This window comes from Plasmodium malariae (assembly GCF_900090045.1).
Source record: "Plasmodium malariae genome assembly, contig: PmUG01_00_11, whole genome shotgun sequence".
NCBI classification, from domain to species: domain Eukaryota; phylum Apicomplexa; class Aconoidasida; order Haemosporida; family Plasmodiidae; genus Plasmodium; species Plasmodium malariae.
In genome coordinates, this window is record NW_021638282.1 from 69,308 (window position 1) to 94,368 (window position 25,061).

General features: G+C 18.0%; 4 protein-coding genes and 2 pseudogenes across 6 annotated transcripts; all 6 read right to left on the minus strand.

Moving 5' to 3' along the window:
• Window positions 1–1,461: 1,461 nt before the first annotated feature.
• PmUG01_00027900 (Plasmodium exported protein, unknown function) lies at window positions 1,462–2,436 on the minus strand (the record flags this gene model as incomplete). Its single annotated transcript, XM_029003355.1, has 2 exons — window positions 1,462–2,217; window positions 2,350–2,436. 2 exons carry the CDS (start codon window positions 2,434–2,436, stop codon window positions 1,462–1,464), a joined length of 843 nt encoding a protein of 280 aa, XP_028858866.1.
• A 4,071-nt stretch (window positions 2,437–6,507) lies between these two features.
• PmUG01_00028000 (fam-m protein) lies at window positions 6,508–7,407 on the minus strand (the record flags this gene model as incomplete). The annotated part of the gene is made up of 2 exons (XM_029003466.1): window positions 6,508–7,194; window positions 7,321–7,407. The coding sequence occupies 2 exons, from the start codon at window positions 7,405–7,407 to the stop codon at window positions 6,508–6,510; spliced, it is 774 nt and encodes a 257-aa protein (XP_028858867.1).
• Window positions 7,408–12,031: 4,624 nt separating this feature from the next.
• PmUG01_00028100 (Plasmodium exported protein, unknown function) lies at window positions 12,032–12,915 on the minus strand (the record flags this gene model as incomplete). Its single annotated transcript, XM_029003577.1, has 2 exons — window positions 12,032–12,709; window positions 12,832–12,915. The coding sequence occupies 2 exons, from the start codon at window positions 12,913–12,915 to the stop codon at window positions 12,032–12,034; spliced, it is 762 nt and encodes a 253-aa protein (XP_028858868.1).
• A 3,912-nt stretch (window positions 12,916–16,827) lies between these two features.
• PmUG01_00028200 (fam-l protein) lies at window positions 16,828–17,764 on the minus strand (the record flags this gene model as incomplete). The annotated part of the gene is made up of 2 exons (XM_029003688.1): window positions 16,828–17,571; window positions 17,678–17,764. 2 exons carry the CDS (start codon window positions 17,762–17,764, stop codon window positions 16,828–16,830), a joined length of 831 nt encoding a protein of 276 aa, XP_028858869.1.
• A 2,021-nt stretch (window positions 17,765–19,785) lies between these two features.
• PmUG01_00028300 lies at window positions 19,786–20,748 on the minus strand (annotated as a pseudogene). Its single transcript is given in 5 exon segments — window positions 19,786–19,956; window positions 19,971–20,096; window positions 20,111–20,239; window positions 20,254–20,493; window positions 20,662–20,748. Coding segments are annotated over 5 exon segments (753 nt in total).
• Window positions 20,749–23,848: 3,100 nt separating this feature from the next.
• On the minus strand, window positions 23,849–24,611 carry PmUG01_00028350 (annotated as a pseudogene). The gene is given in 4 exon segments: window positions 23,849–24,007; window positions 24,022–24,249; window positions 24,263–24,385; window positions 24,525–24,611. Coding segments are annotated over 4 exon segments (597 nt in total).
• Window positions 24,612–25,061: the final 450 nt, after the last annotated feature.

The following is a 25,061-nucleotide window of genomic DNA, read 5'->3' on the forward strand; positions in this document are numbered from 1 at the left end:
TTATTTATTTTATAAAATATTAATTATTATAACTATAAATTAATTGTAAAAATTAATGAAGTAGTCAATAAACTGTACAACTTTTTTTGTTTTGTTAAATATAACACACTTCGTAGTTTTCACATAAACAGGAACTTTAGATTAAGTTTTACAATATATTTAGAAAGTTCAATTTATATTGTGCTATTAAATCCAGGAAATAATATATATACTTTAAAAATAAATAAAAACTTTTTATTTTTGTGTTATATTTTTAAAAAATTTAGTTTTTAATTAAATTTAATTTGTACCATTATTACTAAATGGAGATTCTTTAAATTAATCCCCTTATTAATATTTTTGTAAATGCGTATATGACGATATAAGAAAAAATATTATGTTATAAAAATACAAAAAAACGAAACAGTAAAATTAGAATATGAATATTTCATACAATTAAGATAATTTTTAAATATTCCAAATAATATAAATTTACGTGTGAAGTGAATATACAGATTATTATACGTAAATTAGGAATAACGACGTGTAACTATAGATTTACCAAAATATATTATTTAGTAACTTTTGTATTGTAATTTTAAGAGCTAATATATTAGTGCTCGTTTGGACTTTTACAAATGTATTGTGTCAGAAATTTAATTTTACAGATACAGATTAATCAAAAAATACAAATAAATAAAAATTCCTTTTTTTTTCGATAATTCTTATAGCGAAAAAAAAAAAATGATCTGTTCAATTATATTTGCAATATTTGTAAAGTAAACCAAATAATAATCAATTATAAAATTATTATGTTAGCAAAAAATTACTGTAAAAATCCTAAATTTTATTTTATTATTCTTTTAAAAAAATATTGTTCCAGCAAATAAATTAGGAAATAAACAAAGAACAAAAAATAAAATTTAAAATACTATTTTATAGTTAAAAAAAATAGTATAAATATATATATCAGTACAATAAATATAATCACTTTCTATTATTATATACAAAACGAAGCACGTTAATTATTAATTTAAATGTAATAATTCGTTTTTTTAATAATCTTAAAAAATAATAATTTTATACTACAATATGATAAAAAATATAGAGTGACAATATTTTTAGTTAAAATGTAAACTAATAAATGAATTCAATATAATAGTATTAATTCTGCTGTTATATATTAAAGTACAAATAAATATGCTTCTTCGAAATTTGCATGTATACAGCAATATATATATTTATCCATAATATTTAATTCAGATCAAGGAATACACAAAAATATTTATTAAAAAACTTTCAAACATTTAAAATTGCAAAAAAAATTAAAACTTTTTTGTTATATTTACCTATAATTATAACTACATATATGTAAATTCATATATAAAATATATTCAGTTATTCTTATATTTAATATGTTATTAAAGATATTACAGGTACTATATAACATTAAAGTCTTCTTTATGGAAATAAACATATTCCTTACCATTCATTGAACGCTTTAATGAATCTAATTTGTTTATTTTTTATAACATTTTTATAATAATAATAAATTCCTCGTATAAGTATAATACCCAGTATTAAGATAGGTAAACAATATATTAGGATACCAAATACTTTATATCCTATAATATTACTCCCTTTACATGTTGAGAACAATAAATAAGTAAAAAAGTCTGTAAGAGTATCACCTTCTGTTGGAACTTCCCCATTAAATCCTGATAAACTACATAATACACCTAATAAACTACCCGTTTTTTTAAATTTACCATAAGATAAATCTATGATAGGTAAAATTAATACCAATATGAATAATAATAAAAGTAAGCAAATCCTTAATCTATATTTTTTACATTTTAATTTTTTGTAATCCTTATCATTAATTAATATCATTTTTTTAAAAAAAGATTTATCATCAAGTCCATTCATTATTTTTTTTTCATAATAGTTATATGATTTATGTAACATGGTGCATTTATTTTTCATAAGTCTCTTAATTAATTGTTCCTTATATAATAAGCTTCTTTGTAATTTTTCTTTTTTTTCTTTGTCTAATTTTTCATTATCATTTGTAAGCAATTTTTCGTTCTTTTTTTTTGTGCTATATGGTATGTTCAATTCTAAATCTCCAACATATGAATAAATATAATTTTTATAATTTCCTAATAATCGATAAATTCGTGTATCTAATTTTTTACCAAAATTATACTTCTCGTCCAAAATTTTATTAAAACTGATCTAAAAAAAAAAAAAATGTAAATTTTTCTTATATAAAATGGATAAATATTCCCATACTAAAAAAATATTATTAATAAAAATAAAAAATAAAAATATGAATAATACAAACTCCTTCTAACAATATTATCATACCATATCACAGTAAAAATGACACATCCAATTTAAAAGGATAAACATAGAAATTTTGATAAAAAATATAAACTTAATACATTGTTCCATGTTATAGATCTATAATATTGCAATATATAAATAAGGAAATAATTAACATAAAGTAATATACTTCTAACAATAAAAATGTACCTCTTTTACTTAAAAAATGTTTTTTTATTAAAAAATTAACATTTATAGCATATTTTATTAAGTTTAAAAGAAAAATAAATAAAAAGGAATACTACAAATTTTTATAATTAATATTTTTTATGAAAAATTATCTTTGAGTAAAATGACAAAATTTCATTTCATTCATATGTATTCACAACGTATAATTTAATTACAAATTAGAGTAATTAAACAAATTGTTTTTCATAATTTTTAATTATTTGAAAATATTGAATTTATGCACAATATGCGATGTATAAAATATAGATATATGTTACTCTTATAGGTATTTCTATAATAATTACTATTTCTATGTTTTCCTACAAATTATCTAATTTAATAAATATTTTATTTCGCATATGTAGTTATTATTAGTAAAAAAAAAATACTAGTATTTACAACAGTGAAAAAAAAATTAATAAATACAAATTATATATATTTTGTGAAAATTTCCTTTTTTACTAATTGTAACACATGCATTCCTTTATAGTCTGCAATATATTTAAAAAATCAAATTTATTATATACTACCTAATTTATGAAAATATATATATTTTAAAGTAAAATAATAACTTTTTATTTTTGTATAATAATTTTTGAAAGACATTATTTTTAGTTAAGCTTAATTTATATCGTTATTAGTAAATGAGACGTTTTTAATTTTACAAATTATTTTTTTTCTTTAATTAAACACATATATTTTAAATAAATAAAATAAAAAAAAATGGTGTAACACATATATAAAATTTGTTAATATTATAATAATTCTTATTCAATCATGTGTTTATTTAATTCTATTATAAATAATAATTCATACCTATTTGTTACTAGTTTATATTATAGTATACATTTAAATAATATTTATAATATTTAATTAAATCAAAAATTACGTAACTTCACTAATAATGTTATGAAAGTAGGTATCATTTAATTAATTTATAATATTTTTTATGTCTCTCTAATAATTATATCCTACGTATATTATTACTAAAAATTAAAATTATAATAATATACCAAACAATATATTATCAATATTTTGAAATGAAAAGTAAATCTTTTTATAGACATAAGTATATTGTTTACAGAGAAGAATATAATTACGTAAAATATTGTAACGTTTAATATTAACCAAAAAAGAATATCTATATATCCATATCTGTATATATATATATATATATACTCGTATATATTAATTATTTAATAGAAAAATTTTATATTTTTATTTTTAGTATGATTCAAAAGTAAAATAAAAATAATTCCATTGTGCTTAATGTTTTTATTTTTTATTTATTATAAAAAGTTCACGTGAGATAAATAAGTACATGAACACATATTAGGTATATTGCTATTAATTTTTTCCTGTTTCCTATCAATTAATATATTTAATTTTACTTTTTATACTTTTTAAATCTCATTTTATATTTAAAATTGTAAAATATTATATTGATTATTATAGCACTAACAGGATGTAAAAAAAAAAAAAAAAAGGATAAATTTTTTTTTATTTCGCAAATTATAAACTAACATATAACATATACTAAGGATATATGGAATATCCATTTATTATTATTTTATAAGTGGTACTCCTGAAATTAATACACACACAGTATATTGGTATTATAAAAAAACAAATTAAAAATTAATGGTTTTACGACAATGTTTCAAATTATAAATAGAACATTGTAATTATTGTATATTTTAAATAAATATATTTTATTTATTAAATCTAAAAGTAAAATTCTCAAAATTTAAGGAGTCAGTTATTTTCCTTTTATCATGCCCTAAATATAAAATGAAACTTATATTTTCGATAGAAATGTAAATAATAAAAAAAAATATAAAAGTAAAAGTAAATTTTGTAAAAAAATATCTTTAGTAATTATGATAATTTTTAAAAATATTTAAATTAAATTAACTTATAATATAAATTTATATAGTCAATATCCAAGAAAAAATAATATATAAAATTTTATGTAACTTTGGAAAATCATTGATATAAAAATTTTTATTCATGAATATTTTACGGAGGACAGAACGGGTATTTGTTTATTAATTATTTATAAATAATTATAACCACGAATGATATATTATTTTATAAAATTTATGCGACAAATTTAAATTAAATAAAATACATTATTTACTAAATAATCTTGCAAAATCAGATGTATTTGCATTCCTATATAATTATCCCCTACACTTTGTCCCACATAATTACAGCATATAATTATAACAATATTATATAATAATTTTAGTATTTTAATAGAATGAATATTAAATTTATAATAATGTGTATAATAAAATTGCTCTTTTAAAAAATAATTAAAAGAAAAATAAAAAAAAAAAAAAAAAGTAGTAAATTTATAGAATGTATTAATACCAAAATAATCTTGATACAATAATCTATCTGTATAATGCTGTCAAAAATATAAATAAATATCCTTTTTTCTAAGCATTTTATTTTATCATACATATTTAAATAATTTTTATAAATTAGAATTAAATCAGAAATCAAGTAACTGTAATTAAAAAAGTAGCCATTCATTCATTAATTGATATTTTATAGAATCACCAGAATTAGCGATGTCTTACATATAATACATACTAAAAATTATAATTATGCTAATGTATCTTAATTTTTTTTACCAATGAATTTAAACGTAACTGTAAACATTAAATCTGTATATACAAATTATCCATAAATAATGAATTTTGTTTTTTAACTTTTATTTTATTTAAAAAATAGCTATAAATATAAAAGAATTTTTAATTATCAATACATATTCTAAATATATATAAATTTTAAAATAATACTAGTACTATAATCAATATATTTATAAGTAAACATAAAAAATAAAACAAATATATAACTGTTTATTTTCACATGAGTACATAATTGTAGAAATGTACATACTTGTATAAATTATATTAAAAAAAATTTTTATTGCTACAGACACAAGACATATTTTTCTAAATTATTATTATGTAAAAATCCAAAAAAAAAAAAAGAATATCAATATATTATATAAAAATGACTCTTTAAAATTAATTCATTATTTTTAATCAGTCATTCACACAGGACATAGATATAATATATAGTATGTTTATTTATAACTTATCAGTATAATATATATTTGAGTAATTTTACAAAATTAAATTATCGCTACATTAGATATATCATTAAAATAATAAAATATTTTAACTCTTAATTTAATTTCAAATACATGTATAATTATAATTACAAAATAATTATAAATAACTAGTATATAATAGATACAGTATTATTTTATACAATAATACATTCCTTTATACATCATTTAAATAAACTAAGCATCTTCTTAAAAAACTTTTACAGTAAATATATTTTGTAACACAATATAAAAAAAAAGTCATTTTGTAATATATATATTAGATTTTCTTTTACGTAATAAAAGTATATATATATATATATAAATGCAACGAAACACATTCTTTTTGTTTTTCCATATATAAAAAAAGACACATTCATTTTTAAATAAAAATTAATAATGGTTTTGTTAAAACATTTTCATCAAATAATCATTTTAAACTTGAAACATATGAAACGTTGAAACATGCACTTTTATCTTAAAATGAAAATTGCACACTTCATTAAATTTATGTTAATTTTATTATCAAATATATATTTTAAAACACAGTTATATTATTCATAACAATCAATATAATGCACATATATATTATTCCAAATATATTTAATGAAGCTTAAATAATACTTGAAAAGTGCAAATTCGAAAACTTTAAAACATTAAAATTAACAAAAAAAATTTAAATAACTAATGTTTACTGGCTGATATCAAAAAAGCCAGATACACATGTGTACATATAAAATTAGAGTAATTACAGATATGCTTATTAATAATATATTGCTAACTATATTAAGTATATGATTTTATATTGATAAATTTCTTACAAATTATAAGAATTTTTTATTAAATTTTTATTCTTTCATCAACTTAATTTTTTTATATTTTTCATTATTTCCTAAAATCCTAGGGATCAATACTACAAGTACGATAGCTAACATAATGATAGACACCACATATGATATTATAAAAATATTATCTAATATTACTTCTGGAAGAAATGATGATAACATATTTCCAAAGTCTTTCATAGGTGACCACCATGTGGCACTGGACAAGCTCTTTCCAATAGTTTCCTTGACCCCTGAAAACTCCAATATAGGTAATCCTATTCCGAACAATAATAAAAATAAAAATATGGCAACCACTAATCCATACCCCTTATATTTCATTTTACTTAAAGTCACAAAATTAATTCTCCTTTTTCTTTTAAGTATATTATCATAATCCTTTTTATTAATCCATTTTTTTTCATAATGATAATGCTTCCCATCAAACATTCCACTATCATAATCTATAACTTCTGTATAGAGTTCCGTTTTATCTAATGAACGTCTATTTGATTGTTTCCTTTTTCTTATATCCATATCATCATGATTAGATATAACTTTTTTCTTGAACTCCCCATTATTTGGAAGTTCTTTTATCCATACAACATTTGAACGTTTTTCATGTTTATGTTTTCCTAATAATCGGCATGCTCTTCCAACTAATTTACTATCAACAAAATATTTTTCATCCAATAATTTATTTAATATTCTCTAAATAAAAACATAAATAAATTATTTAAAAGAATAATTAATTTAATTCAAAAAAAAAAGTAATAATAGAAATAAAAAACAAAAATTTAAAATTTATAAACATATCCTTAAATAAAATTTTCATACCGCATCATTGGTAAAAAGGCATATCCACATTAAAAAACTAAGCGTAACAATTTTAATTAAGAAAAATAATTTAATTATTTTATCCATAATTTATTTTCCTAATATCATAGTATATTCAATAAAAAAACAAATAACAATGATATAATACTTTTTCAAAGATAAAGGATACTAAATTTAATTTAACAAATTTTTTTATTATTACTTTTAATTATTTCATAAAAAAAAATAATACATATATATATAACTATATAGCATAAAAAAATATAAACCAAAAAAGATAACATTAAATATTTATTATAAAATTTTCATATTATTATTATTTATAAAAAACATCAATTAAAATAATATAATTCTAATTCATATATAAATATTTAAAAATACAATTTTATTATTTAATAGTAGAGTAATTAAATAAAAATTCATTAACCTTTCTGAATATAAATAAAATTATATTACAATAATTCAAAATATAGAATTTAATAAAAACACAAAAACTATAAAATATAGATATATATACAACTATGCATTAACACATTAATTAATAATATCAACTTTTTTCTATCATCCATAACTGTAATATATGTAAATTGTATTTCATAATATTTTGAACTTAAAATAAATGCTATTAATTATAAAAATAAACTCAAAAAATTATATTTAAAAAAAAAGTTTCCTATATACAAATTATACTATATTTCATATTAAAAGAGCATGATTATATTTGTAAATTATACATAATCTTAGAAATGAAATTATTATTACAATATTTTCTAAAATTTTTATATTTTTAATTATATGAATAAAATTAATACTTTATTTCTTTATCAAAAATTAATAATATTATATATTAAGTATATTTTGGATATATTTTATCATTACTTAATAGTAAATTAATGATATTGTAAATTCATTATTTATTCATATAATTAAATTATTATTTATATTTATGCATATAATAAAAAAAATTTTTAATTAAAATTGTTAAATATAGATTTTATTCAATAGTAATAAGACCAAGAATATTTCTACTAAAATTTATTTAAATATAAATGTTTATTACGATATTTTTTTATTTTCTTAATGTAATAATATAATTATTATTATTAATGAAGAGATTTATTCCTTCTTTCATTAATTTTTCTGACGAACATTTTAAGAGGAATTCATAATTTTCTTTATCGTTTTAAAGTCATATAATATATGTAACATATACTTAAAAAAAAAATACAATAAAGATTTAATTTAATTGAATACAGATTTTTATTACATAAAATATATATTTAGCAACAAAAATATTATATATCTTAATACTTTTGTAATTTATCGTTTAGAACATAGTAACCGCCAGTTAATTAATATATTAACAATAAATTATTTTGAATGTATAAAAAAATATCTTAATGCTTTTTTCTAAAAGAACATAATTTATTAAAAAAGAATAGAATATTATTAATCTTAAAAGGAACTTCTAAATTAAAAAAAAAATAGCACATAATTTAGAATAAATATGTCTTTATTCCAACTATAAATGGAATTATAATCTCATAAAGAAAATTTTTTATTTAGTATTCATTAAAAATTCCATTATTTAATTTTATCATAATTGGGTTTTTTTAATGGACATCTGAAACTTTTATGTTTTTATATAATAAAGGAAACATATATAAACCATTTCTTTTTTTTCTGATGTATTTACTTTTTCCGTAGTTATACGTTTCTATGATAAGTGACTTTGTGCTAATATATATTCGCATTATTATTTAATCTATTTACATTTAAACATCATATAACGAGAATGTTAATGTTCTTTTAATACTCTTTTTTATTATTATAATATTTTTTTGATTTTTTACACGATTAAGTTCATAACAATATTAGCAATAAATTTTTCACAGTAATATTTTTTTTAAAAAATAATAAAAATTAATTAAAAATGTTCTACTAAATTTTCATTTCTTAAATGATTTATTTTTTAGTAGTACTCTAATATCCCTGTTATATCTTATTACATATGTTTATTATACTATTACAAATGGATAAACTAATTTATGCATGCACAAATTACATAAAGCAATTAATATATTAAGCGTATATTTATATGCACATATACTCCTACTATACGCATAATGATTTAATATTCAGATATGTGTACCCCCATATAGTTTATAAATTTTTTTAATTGATTCACTACATAAAGTAGAAATTAATAATACGCTTTTTTTATATATATTTACGTGAATTTAAGTAACATAAAACCAAAATACTTATAAAATTGAAATATTTTAATTATATTCTTATAATTTAAATCATATCATTATAACATTGCTAATATTTTAGAAAATATCCTTTATTAATATAATATTCAAAAATTATATTATTCTTCATTATATAATTCTTTTGTGGGTGTATTAATTCGCTATTTCTTTCCATTAAATTATATCTTTTGTAATATATATATTATGGGTACCAGTGTTAATATATTTCATATACAGAATAACTTTACCTTTATACATGAAATTATTCTAATATTTTATTTAACATTAAATATATAAACAAATGGTCTCTATAGATATTTTTATAAAGGAAAATTTACACGTCAATTTACTTACATTTTTGTTAATAAGCTGTAATTTCCTTTCTATAAATGTTAAGATACATATTTGATAACTTTTATCACCGACCTGTATTAATATACTATTCATTATTTTCATGTAGTTATCTTCCTTAAAAAATAGTTCTGTATATTATATTCTCCACGATACATTTTAAAACACAATGCATATTACACTCTTCCATTTCTAAATTATACTTTAACATATATATATCTAATTATTACATATATGCTTGTTAAGTTTTTATTGATATACTAATTCATTTTTTTTTTTTTTATTATTATTACATTTCTTAGTTTTTTTACATATATTCTTTACATTTTTTAGTTTTTGAAGTATCAAGTTTTTATAAAAAGTATAAATTATAACGCAATTGAAAACTGAAGTGGTATTTAAATTAATTTAGAATTTTTACCAATAATTCTAATGTAAATCAGATAATAAATAAGATTGCATTGTATTTATTCAATATTATTATTGAATTTTTATATAAGAAAAAAAGTACTTTAATACTTTTCAAATTAGATACTAAACTATGCATAATAATTATACTTATAAATATTAATATGTTAAATTATTATTAAGATATACAAAAATATTTTCATGAAACCTATAAATTACACATTCAGTATTTCCATTGTGGGAATAAAATATATAACAAATAATACAACTTTATGTAATAACAATCATTCACACAACTTTCATCCAAGAAGTGTTGAATATTATTAGTTAATAATTCCTCAAAAAAAATTTAATTATTTTTTAAATTCTCCATATTTAAAAATTTATTTTCATTTACAAACAGATGCGTTAGTAAAACATCTAATATTCCATTGAACATGTAACACTACATTATTTCCAACAATAAATTTATATGAGGGTTTTATAATATTTACCTAAAATACATTTAAAAATATTTTGTAAAAATATATAATTTAAGAGAAATTTAAATAATATAAATTAGTTTGTTTACATGTATTTAATCATATAAATATTGGTATTATATATAAGCAAAAAATACGAAGAAAAATTTATAGAAAGAAAAACCTTACAACAAAATTTCTACAATGATTTACATTATTACTCATTAAAATATATCTATATAGGAACCTTAAACATCTACCTTATTTTTTCGTAAAAATGTGCTCTTAATAATATAACCGATTTTATTATAAACAGTTATTTTTATTTATAATTATTTTCAATATAAATATATATAAAATTAACAATTTTAATGCGTGATTAAATTTTTAACATCAACTAAAAATTAATATTATATATGGAATATATATTTATAATATTTTATTATAATGTATACACCAGTAATTCCAATACAAATGAATTAAAAGTATATTCATAATAAGCAAAACATTAAGTGTATATAGACCTTATTTAGATGAAATAAAGTATATTTTTTAAAATTAGAATTCATCTATAATTAATTTATTATTAAATACAATATTATATAATGATACAATTATTTTTTCATATATAAAATATTCAATAATATAAACATATAATAAAATGTTTTCGTATTAAATATGTATTGTAATACATTTATTATAATAACATCTACAATTAATAGTAATTAAATTTTCTTTTTTCAAAATCTCCAAAAAAATATATTCCCCTTTTTTTTAAAATACAGTAAAAAATATGCACAATCAATTTAGAGCACATAATAAATTTTTCTAGGTCATAGAGCAATCATTTTAGACTAAATGAACATAAAAGATATGAAAAAAAAAATTAAATCCTCTTCTTAAGTTTAGTAGCATAAAATTTACTATTAATTTAAAGGAAATATACGAAATTCATCTTTTTATATTAAATTTATGAAATACTCATATATCTCATACACAAATATAAATACATACATATAACTATTATTCCAAAATATTATGTTCAAACAGCTCCTTAAAATATAAATTTAAAAAATAAAACATTTAAATTCACTATAGATTAAAAATACATATTTTTTTATTTTATACAATAATACTTATTTAAATGTATTTTATATTATAAAAATTTTGTAACTGTATGTATCTTTCTTATATGTTCAATATTTTTAAGAGTGCTACAAATGTTCTTATTTCATATTAAATGCATTTCTTATCAAAGGATTTAACAATATTATAACAAATTTTGCAATTTTTTGCCTTTATTTTTTCGTATTTTGCAGTTTTTATAGAGACATAAATAATACATAAGATAATTAAAGCCATCAGAAATGTTAAAACTACTAACAATATTTGTTGTACTACATTTAATGCATTTTCTATAATTGGTCTTATATCTCCTGTAGCGTAATTGGAAACTACTGCAACAAGTATTATAAAAAGAGCTAATCCTATCAAAAAAATTAAATAAGGTGACGAAATTCCTAAATCCAACTTTCTATTTACCATTTTTCTTTCAGTCCTTTTAATAACTTCCAAGTTATCTTTAATTATATGTATGGTACCTAAATAATTGAATATCTTTTCTTCAAAAACTGTATCCATTCTGTTAAGAATATTTTGTTTTCTCTTAGGTAACCTATTTCTTCCCTTTGATTTTAACAAAATTTCCTTAACTTTTTTTTTTCCTGGTTTAGTACCTTTGATATATTCATATATATCTTTTCTTTCATCCATTAATTTAGTGTTACCCACATCACTTGATGTATCTCCAGTTGATTTTACAACCAACGAACTCCCTGATAGCAGTCTATTAACTGTTAAACATGAATTTCCATCTATTGAATACTTTTTTTCTATTGAACTACTACAGATAGACTAAATAAAAGAAAGTAAACATTTATATTATACAAGTACATATATTTCTATACTAATAAAATATTATTTTTAAAAATAAAATTTACAAACAAAAGCAAAAATACAAAGTAATATTATAGTACCACACCATTGTAATATTGGCATATCCAAATTAAAAAAGAAGATATAAATATTTTAAAAAATATGAGGAATTTAATATTTTCCATTGTTGTACACATTAATACTATTATATAAGTAATTAAAATGTTAATCAAATTTTACACCCTTCAAATTACTAACGAAATCTTTTAAATTATTTTTGATTTTATCCATTTCATTTTATCTCAAGCGTAGTAAGTTGACTTTATTTATATATTACTTATATTAAAAATTACACGTTAAAGATAAAATTATAACTTATTTATAACAATTTCAATGTAGGATTTATTATATTAAAGATAATATAATATGAATAAGAATTTTAGATAAGATAATATAAAATAAAAAATTACTCAATCATTGAAAGTATTTAATTATTTAAAAGAATTTATAACACGTAGAAATGTGTATTTTTATATACTCTTAAGCTAAATATATACTTTTACGTTGTTTCCAAATAATAATTCTAATTTTATACACTTTTTTTTAGCGTTCCCTTCTATGTATAAATAATATTACTTACTGGAAGCACTGAAAATAACAAAAAAAGAATATGAAGTTATGAAATAAACTCTTTATTACTTAAAATTTATTTTAGTATTTAACTAAACAAAATATATTTCCTTTTATAAACTATTAGGTATTAAAATAAAATTCTTACACAAATTTCTTTGAATTTAAGTATATTTTTAAAAGTATTACAATATAACCATTATGTTTCTGTAGATATATTTTACAATATAATAATTTATATCTAAATTAGAATGAGACTTAGTACTAAAAGAAATATTTTAAAATTCTTAAATTCATTATTATATTTGTTCCTCATAAATATTTAAATACCCATATATATACAGAAATATTAATATAAAACAAATATATAAGGTAACAAGGAATTTAGTATAAAAATATTGCATGCATTTTAAAAATTTCAAATATATTTACATCCTCATATCATTACAAATGAAGGTAATAAAAAGATTGTATATATAAGGATGATAACTTTAATATTTATGAATACAAAAGAACGATTATATTTTCTAATGGAAAATACAGAAACAATTTATAATATATTATATTTTTAAAATATTTATTTTTAACAAATGCAAACAATTAATATTTTCATATTATATAAAATTTTTTTGGAATAAGTTATTCTATATTCTGATAATTCTACCCGCGTATTTGTAATAGATCTGATAATTAAATTTGCTGTTCTAAAAAAATATTACAGATTAAAAAAAAAAACAAAAAAAAAAAAAGACAAAAAAAAATTAAGTTTATTTACATATGTTAATAAAATTAAAAAAAAAAAATAAAAAATATTTTTAAAAAATATTTTATTTCTATTTGTTAAAAAGAAAAAAATTTTTATTTCAATATGTTATTAAAATTAAAAGATATAAATAAATAAATTAAAAAAAAAAAAAATTTATTTCCTTAAGTTAATAGAATTAAAAGAAAAAAATTAATAAATTTTAAAAAATGAAAAAAAGAATGTAATTATTACAATTAAAGTAATTTTTTTGAGTTACTAAATTAAGCTATAATAATTGACATAATATATTTTTATTACATTACATTTTGTGTACTTATTGTGTTATTATACATGCCGTTTCTTTGGTATACATTCAACATTTTTATCATTTTATTCATACATATTTTAGAGAAAAATTTTTATATATAAAAATGGTTTCATACATAAGATTTAGTAAGGAAAGTGAATTCCAACTTATATTATGAACAAAAAAATTACAAAAAATATTAAGTTTTATATTATACATAATTTTTATATGTTAATTTTATCATATGCTCAGAAATTTTAGTGGATATTTATTTTTTATAAATTTTTTTTTTTTCATATATATTTTTCTCTAAAAATGTAGTTAACTATTTTTATTTTTTATGTTGATATATTGAATAATAAAAATGAGTTTATATAATAAATCATGTAAATTTATTTGATATTTTATTTATAACGTTGTCAACGTAAAAATGTAGTATCTAATTTTCTAAGAATATTCAGATTAACTCTCATATATCATATTTATTTTTTGCTACTGTTTTTTTTTTTTCAAACAAATAATTATATTTAAATTTCGAAGGATGATCCTTTTTTAATTTGTTGTGTTTCTTGTAGTTATAATATATTATGCTAACAATTAACATATAATAATAATACAATGTTTTAATGACGCGTTAAATATGCATTTTGCTATATGTGGATACTTAATATATGTATTATATGATATAATGATTGCAATATGCATAATCTTTGTTTCATACTTAAAATTATTACTGAAATGGAATCCTTATTCATTAAAAAATAATGTAGAAAAAAAATAAATATATATATATTTTATTCGCAGTAAAAAAATCTATTCTTATGGATGATAATATGACCTATAATCGAAATTAAATATATATGTTTTATTATAAATGTAACTATTCTGAATTTTAATTTATGATTTAGATCATGACTATATTTTCAGGAGTTTATAGAGCTATTAATTTATATGTTATTTTACTCGTTATAAATTGATTTAATAAATTCAAAAATTCAGATTTATTTTTACATTAAATACAAATAAAATGTATATTTTACATTAGAAGATGTAACAAAGCATAAAATGTAGTCATCATACGATAGCATGTGTATAAGTGTAAAAAATAAAATTCCTACACCACTGTATTTATTACACTCACGGTTATTTAGAAACTTAAATTATTGTTAAACATTAGTGTTTTATTTTTCTATTTAAGCGACATAATATTAGTGTACGTTATAAATAAAGAGAATTAAAAAAAATAAATTTTTAGAATTATATCAAAAAACAAAATAAGCTATATATATTATGAACAAAATATGTCTTTTACTGCATTCATTTACATAATTGTATCAACGTGCATGAATTAAATTATTCATTATATCTAATGTTATTATTAATGGAATAGTAAAATATTAACACAGAACATATTAAGATGTAATATATAAAGTTTCCGTTATTTTATCCCAAATAAATAATATTTAAAAAGAAATTAATCCAAAAATTATCCAATATTATTTTGTTAATTAGTATATAATAATATAATGTATTAAAGATACAAAAAATAAATAAAACATATATATTATTTATATATTTTTTTAAATAAAATAAACATTAAAGATATTTTCGAAAAATTGAGTTAAAACTACATTTATGTACAAAAATAACAGATGCTTTAAAAATTTCACTTAATCGTAATGATTTAGAATACCCAAATTAGTAAGCATTTATAATTAATCCATAATTAAAAAGTATATTATGTTATTTTATAATTATAATTCCATATATATACAATAAAAATAAAACAGAACAAATATATAAATAACCTTTATAATATTTTTGTTTTATGATATATTTTACATAAAACAAATGTTGCATAATAAATATTACTTTTTCTCTAAAGGAAGACAAATATATTTATACACAACAATTCAACGAAATGTATTCACTTTATTTCATTAAAAACTATAGAGGAATTTTTTTTAATAAAAAAAATAATACATTTACTTAATAAACTGAAAAAATAATAATTTTAGACTATAAACAAATAACAGAAATTATCACTTTTGCATCATATATAAACTGAAAAATTTCTAAAATATGATATAAATTATATTGATATATATTCTATGTAACACACGTACATGTATTTTTCATAAAAAACTTTTTAAAAACAAAATTGCTTATATATTAAACATTAATATTTAATTAATATAAAGCAATTTATATAATATATAATGAAAAGTATTAAAACGTTCAAATTAACAAAACCTAACTATATATTTTTGTACTGTTGTCCATCAAAGAGTTCCCATTTTTTAGGTATACATATAAATTATAAGCTATTATAGTTATGTCTAATAGGTATATCATTAAAAATTTTACAGTCTATACTCCATAGTAATGTCTTTCTTACAGAAAGAAACATGTATATTATAATTCATTGAACTTATTCCTAAACTTGATTTTTTCATATTTTATAATTTTTTTATAGTAATAAGTAATCGCCAATATAATTATAATACCTAATATAAAGAAAGGTACACAATATGTTAAAATAGGCGATAATTTTACTATATCAACATAATTCCATTTGCCTATGCCTAATCCATCCATTAACAAACCTCCAGTACTAACAAAAGTTCCTAACGTACCTGCATTTGCATGAAACAACCCTAAAGCTTTCAATAAACCCCCCTTATCCACCAAGTATCTTAATGATACATCTGCTATAGGTACCATTAATACTAAAAAGATGAATAACAACAACAACGTTGATCGTATTATGTAATTTTTACGTATTAATTTTTTGTAAACCTTATTACTAATTGTTCTGTTATGTTTACGGTGATCTTTATAATCAAGTTCTCTGAATATTTTTTTTTCAAAATAAGAAAAATGACTTTTTGTTTCAAATATAGATTTATGTTTATTATATTGTTGTTGTTCTTCCATATTATGTAATGAACATTCATCTGATTGTTTGATTTTCCTTCTGCTTCCTTTTTCACTATTAGATATATCTTCTTTTTCATTCACTTCATTAATTGGTATTTCTTCTTTTATCCATATAATGGGTGAACGCCTTTCTTGTTTATGCTTTCCTAATAATCTGTAAGACCTTGTATGTTTTTTTCTGTCAACATTGTTCTTATTAAAACATTTATTAAAGATACTCTAAAAAAACAGGTAAATATTTTTTATTTAAAACAATAAATAATATATTTATAAAAAACGGTCTTAATAAAAATAAAAACAAAAAATATTCATACAATGATCATACCATATCATTGTTAAAATGGCATATCCAAGTTAAAATGATAAACGCAGCAATTTCAATGAGTAAGAATGACTTAATTTTTCGTTCCATAATATAAATATTTAATAATCTAATTCATTCAGTAATTGAAATCCTGATAATAATATATTATACTCGTAATGATAAAGGATTCTTATATTTATTTTTTATATTTTTTTATTTTATAATAAAAACATAATAAAAAGTATATAGCCATAGGCTTTTTATAACATAGACAAATAAAAATAACTTTAAATATGTATTATTATACAAAATTATTAATATAATTTACAAATAGATAGCTATAATTAAAATAATGTAACTTAAATTCATTTATAAATATTAAAATTATATAATATATTGATTTAATATAGTAGAGTAATTAAATATATTTTTTTTTTATTGATCCTTTAAAAAAATAAAAATAAAAAATAAATTAAAATATACAATTTAACAATATATAGAAATGTATGTAAAGTTAATTTATAATATATAATGTATATAATATAAGTATATTTCATTCTGCTATAGATTATTAGAGCAATTCGTAACTACATTGACACTTTCCATTTAATACTTCTAATTGCATAAACTTTATTACTTGGAAAATCGGATTATAACTGTTAAATTGTATTAAGAATTATAACAATATATTAATGGTAATAATAAATGAAGGAAGTAATGCACTGTTCTATTTTTTGTTTTATATGGATATAACATATGATTTAGTAATTAATTATAGGTTATGTTCTGTCATAAACTATACTATATTTAAAATAGAACTAATAACTTACTCCAGGATATAATGAAATATATATATTATAGACAATTAAGGAGTTATTTTTTTCGTCTTTTATATGATAGATTTTGAAAATTGTAATTTTGTATTTTTTTTAATTTATACTATTATTTCTTAATAAAATGTATTTATTTTCTCCTGATTTTTTTTTTCCTTTTTTTAATTAAATGCATATATATTATTAATTATTATTAAAATATAAAACAAATAAAAAAAAAAGTGCATTAAGTATAAAACCAGTTTAAAAATAGTTCATACAATTTTACTATTGTAAAAATATTTGAACGAGATAAATTTACGAATAAACATAATATGCTGGGCATATAGACATAAAACAAATAACAAAAAATAACAATAATGTAATGAAATATACGATATTGTAATTTTGATGTTATCAATTTTATAACTAGTACACTATTTGTTATTTTTCTTTTACAAATACATAATAACAGAAACATATTTCAAAGGTGCAGCATAAAAATCTACATAAATATATAATTAACAATATGTCATTAAAAAAACATTTAACAACACAAATATATTACGTAGAAGAATTTCTTTCCATATGTATTGCATCTCAGAAGCTGATAATTATAAAAATAATATATCGAAAAAATATTATTATAAAATAATACATAAATATTTATATTATTTTTCTTAAAAAAAATAATTTTCTACCAAGGAGATAATTAAAAACAGAAAAAAAAACTATTCAATTTAATATACTATTTACAAAATAAAAAAAAAAACAAAAAATATATCTGTATAATAAAATACTATTCTTTGTTACATTAAATAAAAAACAAGCACATTTATTTTTAATATAAAACTAATAACTCCTCATTTAAATAACTTTTGAAAATAGTCATTTTATCCCAAAACAAGATAAAATTTTAAAGACATAATTTTATATAATTAAAATATATATTACCCCACGTATTCAATAAAACTGTATGACATGTATATTATATATTAATTTTTACTTACAAATATCCCTCACGAAATTTTATTGAAACACGAATAAATAAATAAATTAATATATATTAAATAATAATATTTAATAATATTGAAACAATACTTAAAATTACAAATTGAAAAATATTCAAACATTAAAAATTACAAAAAAAAGAAAAACATATTTTTTTACTCTTTATTCTTAAAGAAGCCAAGTTATGTATTCCCATTCCGTAAAATATAAAATATTATGAGTATGTTTATTAAGTATGTCACAAAGGAATAAGAGGAATTATATGTAATTAAAGATATTTTTACAGAAAAAAAATAGTTCTTATTATTAATTAAACACTTTCATATATTTAATTTTTTTATGTTTTATAACATTTTTATAGTAATAAATAATCGCTAATATAAGTGTGACACCTGATACGAGAAAGGCATACAGTAAATAGAATAGTTGTTGTTGTTACTATTGTAGTGATGTGATGTTTCCTAGATTTAACCATGATGCTATCACTCCTGATACCTTACCTCTTTCAATCCACCCCCCCCCACTACTTCCTGAGTCACATTTACCGATAACAGCCCTAAAATTCCCAATAACCCTTTCTTATCTACCAAATACGTGAATGATAAATCTAATATGGGTATCATTAATACCAACAAGAAAATATTAAAAGTAAAGAAAATCGTAATCCATATTTTTTACGTTTTAATTTTCTGTAAGTATCATCATTAGTTATCCTGATCTTTTTCAAAAAGCACATTTTATCAAGCGCATTCAGAAAACTTTTTTCTATATGGTAATGTGTTGTATTAAATATCTTATTATATTTATAGGTTTCTTAGTTCCTAGTTTATTAATTAAAGAGCTCTTATATGAATGTTCACTTTTTTTTTTGTTCCATTTTTCATTATTAATGATAAACCTCCTTTCATTCTTTTTTTTAACACAATATGGTATCCTTTTCTCTGATCCACTAATACTAGAATATATTTCATCTCCATAGTTTGCTAGAGTTCGATAATTTTTGTATATAATATTCTATTGAAATTGTTCCATTTATTCAAAAACTTGTCAAATGTATTCTAAGAAAACAAAGTAATTATTTGTTATATAAAGAATAAAAAATCTCATTCTAAAAGAAATAATTAGTAAAAATTAACCCGAAAATAGAAATAATAAAAATATAGTTATAAAATATTATCATACCACATCAGTGTAAAAATAATTTATCCGAGTTAAAAAGATGAATGTAACAATTTTAATAAAATATTGTAAATTAATTTTTTGTTCCATTTATAGATTCCTAATGTCGCAATATATGCAGTAAAAAAAAAAAAAAAATATAAATATAATTCCAATTGAAAAAGTCACTCCATTGACTTTAAAAATATTTTTTTTATCACTTTTTCAAAAAACATAATAAAAGAAATATAATTATTATATATTTTGCAACTCAGAAAAAAAAAAAAATTCTCATATAAAATTATTAAAAAAATTTTAACAATAATATTATTTATAAAAAAATATATAAAATTAAAATGATATAATTTTATTACAATCATATATTTTCAGAATATGTGAAATAATTATTCAATTTAGAACAGTAATATAATAATTATTTCTATTAATTAGTTCAAAATAGAATAAAAAAATATATATGACTTCTTAATATTTAAAAATATTCATATTATTTACCATATAGAACGTAGAGAATACAAATAATTAAATGTTCTATATATTAAATGAATAATTACCAATTTCAGTGGTGTTTTCCATTTAATAATTTTAACTGCATAATATTATAAATAGGAAAAAGTGCTTATTATTGTTAAATGATAATATCGGTTTTATAAAAATTATAGTAATATATGAAAAATAAATGTTTTTTACAACCTAATGTATTATATAAAAATATAATATAATTTAGATGATTCTTATATAAATAAATTCTTTTATACATTATAATATATTTAAAAAATATAATTTATAATGTACTACCTAATATAAAAAGAAATTTATGCTTTAATAGCAAATAAAATACGACTTCGTTTTTGTATAATCAAATTTGAAAAATATAACTTTTGATTATATTTAATTTACAACAATTTCTAAATGAAATATTTTAACTTAATTATTTTTCTTAATCACATAAATATTTTATAGAAAATAAAAATATATAAAAAAATTAAAATAAAAATTAATATTAATATACATATATAACATGAAACTGCATTAATTTAAACATATTTTAAATGAAGTAAATTTATAGAATAATATACATGGTAAAATTCAAACAAAACAAATAAGAAAAGATGTCAATTTAATTTAATGAAATATATATTTTAGTAATTTTATTATTTACAATTTAAAAGCTAATATTTATTTTTTTTTTTATCATTCTGCAAGTATGTTAATATACAAACATAATTTTGAAATACATTTTAAATGATGGTCGTAAATAAATAGTAAATTACACAAAAAATATTTAATAGCAAGATATGATGTGTCCATACATCCATTTTCCTCATATTTATTATAACAGAGAGACTCATAAATATAAAATTATTATGTTTACAAATTATTACGGTAATCAAATAATATAAAAATAATCCATTTTATACATAAAATAAATTATTCTATTGAAATGTTTAATAAAATATGAAAAAGAATAAAAAATTATATGTAAAATTCCATTCTTAAATTCAAAAAAAGAATTTTTAAAAATTAACATTATTACGTTTTTACTGTTATAAATTATTTATTATGTCTTTGTAACCTTTATTAAGACTCTTGTTTAGTTTTTCCATGTTTCTGCCATAATTTCAAAGTATCATTTTTATATATAGAGCTAACATTTTCATCTAAATTATACGTTAATCCATTTAAGAATTTATAACAACACATATATTACTTATAAAAAAGGTAACACATATATAATAAAAAATTTCTAAATGTTTACATGTATATAATATTCATCAATATTATAAAAGTTCATTATTTCTAAACATACTTTTAATTCTTTTTTTATTATCTATATGTTTATTGTCTAAATTACTTATATGCTCATAAAATTAATATATCATATTCAAACACTTCACAATATTTATAATACATTGAATTTTCTTCTTATTAAATTATTATAACATATATTATGCTTATATATATATTAATGTTCCAACATTTCTCATATTCAAATGAATATTTATTATTATTTTCGTTGCAGTATTTCTATAGATATATCATTTATATTAATTCATTTTTCCTTTAATAAAAAATATTTTCATTGTTACACCCATATAAGGTAATTATAATTTTTTACTTCGATAGATTATTCTAAGAAATATTACAAACATTTTTACAATTGGATTGTAAATTTAGTTTACAGTTCTTCAATAATACATAATCCTTGATTTTTTTTATTATAAAAATGTTACATTTTTTGTTTGTAATCTTAGAATGTACACATTATTATACATATATAATAATATCTATTTTAAAAAATATTGCATAAGAATTAAATGGTATAATTTAATTCATGCTCCTTTTATGTTATTGCAATTTTCAGTTATATATGTTTATTTAAATACATTTTTTTATTCTAATTAATATATATAATATTCTATGTTTTAAATACTTATATAAGGTAGCATACATAAATATAAGTTATTGAATGAAAATACTAAGTCCTTTTAATTTTATCATTATTCTTTATAGATATACGCTGCAAAAATGCTTATCTCTTCGAATATTCATTTTATTAATATATTAATTTAAATTATAATTTTATATAAGTAAACATTTTACACAGTTTCAGTGTATTATTATTATACTAATAAAAATACCTTCACAGTAATTCATACATATCAATATAGTAATTTATTATATTCTCTCTCAGAGGATATTTCTCAGTTTATTAAAATATAGTTTTCTTGTATTATATAAATCTCCATATATAAGCACATAAATGTTATAGTTTTTTTTAAAGAACAATATCTATATACATGCTAAATTATAATAATAAAATCCCTCCCAGAAAATATACATTATATTACTAATAATAATATAAAATCATGCTAAATTGTATATGCATTATACATGTCTTCTTGAACAATTGCTTGACCTTTTGTATCTATATACAATCAAGGATACATAATAAAATTTATAAGTATATGAAAAGCAATGTGCATCTTGTTAGCACATAATATAATTAAGCGTAATGTATAATTTTATTAAATACATGAAAAAAAAAATTTCTCATTGAATTTAATTATATTTAGGCTTTAATTTCATTTCTTCCTACTTCTTTGGTATATTTGAAAAATTTTGCTACTATATAAATAATCATAGCAAAACTTATTACTATAACTAATATTAATTCATGTATACTTCCTTTTTAAAAAATGTAGACACAAAAATGGACAAACAATTGTGAATCCGCATTATCGCCATCATTTCTGTAATAAGATGTTAAAGAAGTTAGTATAAGTTTTGTTAAAAAAATTATTCGTTGTAAAACAAATGATAAAGTGGTACTAATATACGCAGAATACCTTATTCTTCTTTTCTGTGTAGAATTGATACATTTCTTGTATATATATATATATGACTAAATTTCTTATATAATAATTTTTCAATGAAATTATCTGTTGCTGCAAAAGTTTTACATAAAACAGATGCACACTTCTTAGCTAATTTATTACTTGCAACCCGTGAATTATCTTTATCCTCAGATTCACCTTTTCGATCATATTCTAATTCACCATTATTGTATTCATTTTCTAAATCATCATATCTTTTTTTAAATTACATAATTTTTATTCCTACTTTTTTTTTTCCCCTTCTTATTTTCCAATAATAATCCTTAGCTTCATTAAACTGATGTTCCATCTGCACTATTATTATTATCAAAAGAATTATTAGAAGTAAAATACAAAGAGAATATAAATTAATTGTAATTTCATATATTTACTCATTTAAAAACTATTATTATTATATTTTATATTATATATATTTATAACAAGAAGCAGTAAAGGATATAAAGTAAATTTTCTGAAATATTATCATGATACGACAATATTTAAATTAGAACATATAGAAATAAAACGGTTAAATATAAGTGTTTTAATTAAAGTAAAATATTTTATTTTTCTATTCATTTTGGACTTATTTTATATTATAATATCTTTATGTAGATAAATAACTCACTGAAAATTCAAAAGCTACTGATAGACTGGTACAATTATGCAGGTACTTTTTCATACATTTTTTTTATATATAAATATTATATTCCATAAATAAAACAGAAAATATTAAACATTAATTAGTAAATCTAATTTCAAATATATTTTAGTAAATACTTCATATAAGGTTTTATTTATAAAAAGAGTAGCATTAATTAGAACAATTTTTACTATAAATTAATTTGTTAAATAAATGCTTAGAATATATATGTTTTAATTACCTCACAAAAGAATTTAATATATTTCTTATTATTCCTTTTCGGAAAAAAAATAACATAAAAGTTCTTTTATGTTGAATGTTTACAATTTATATGTAAAATATATATATATATGTATTTATATGGAATGAATAGTAACATTATCATA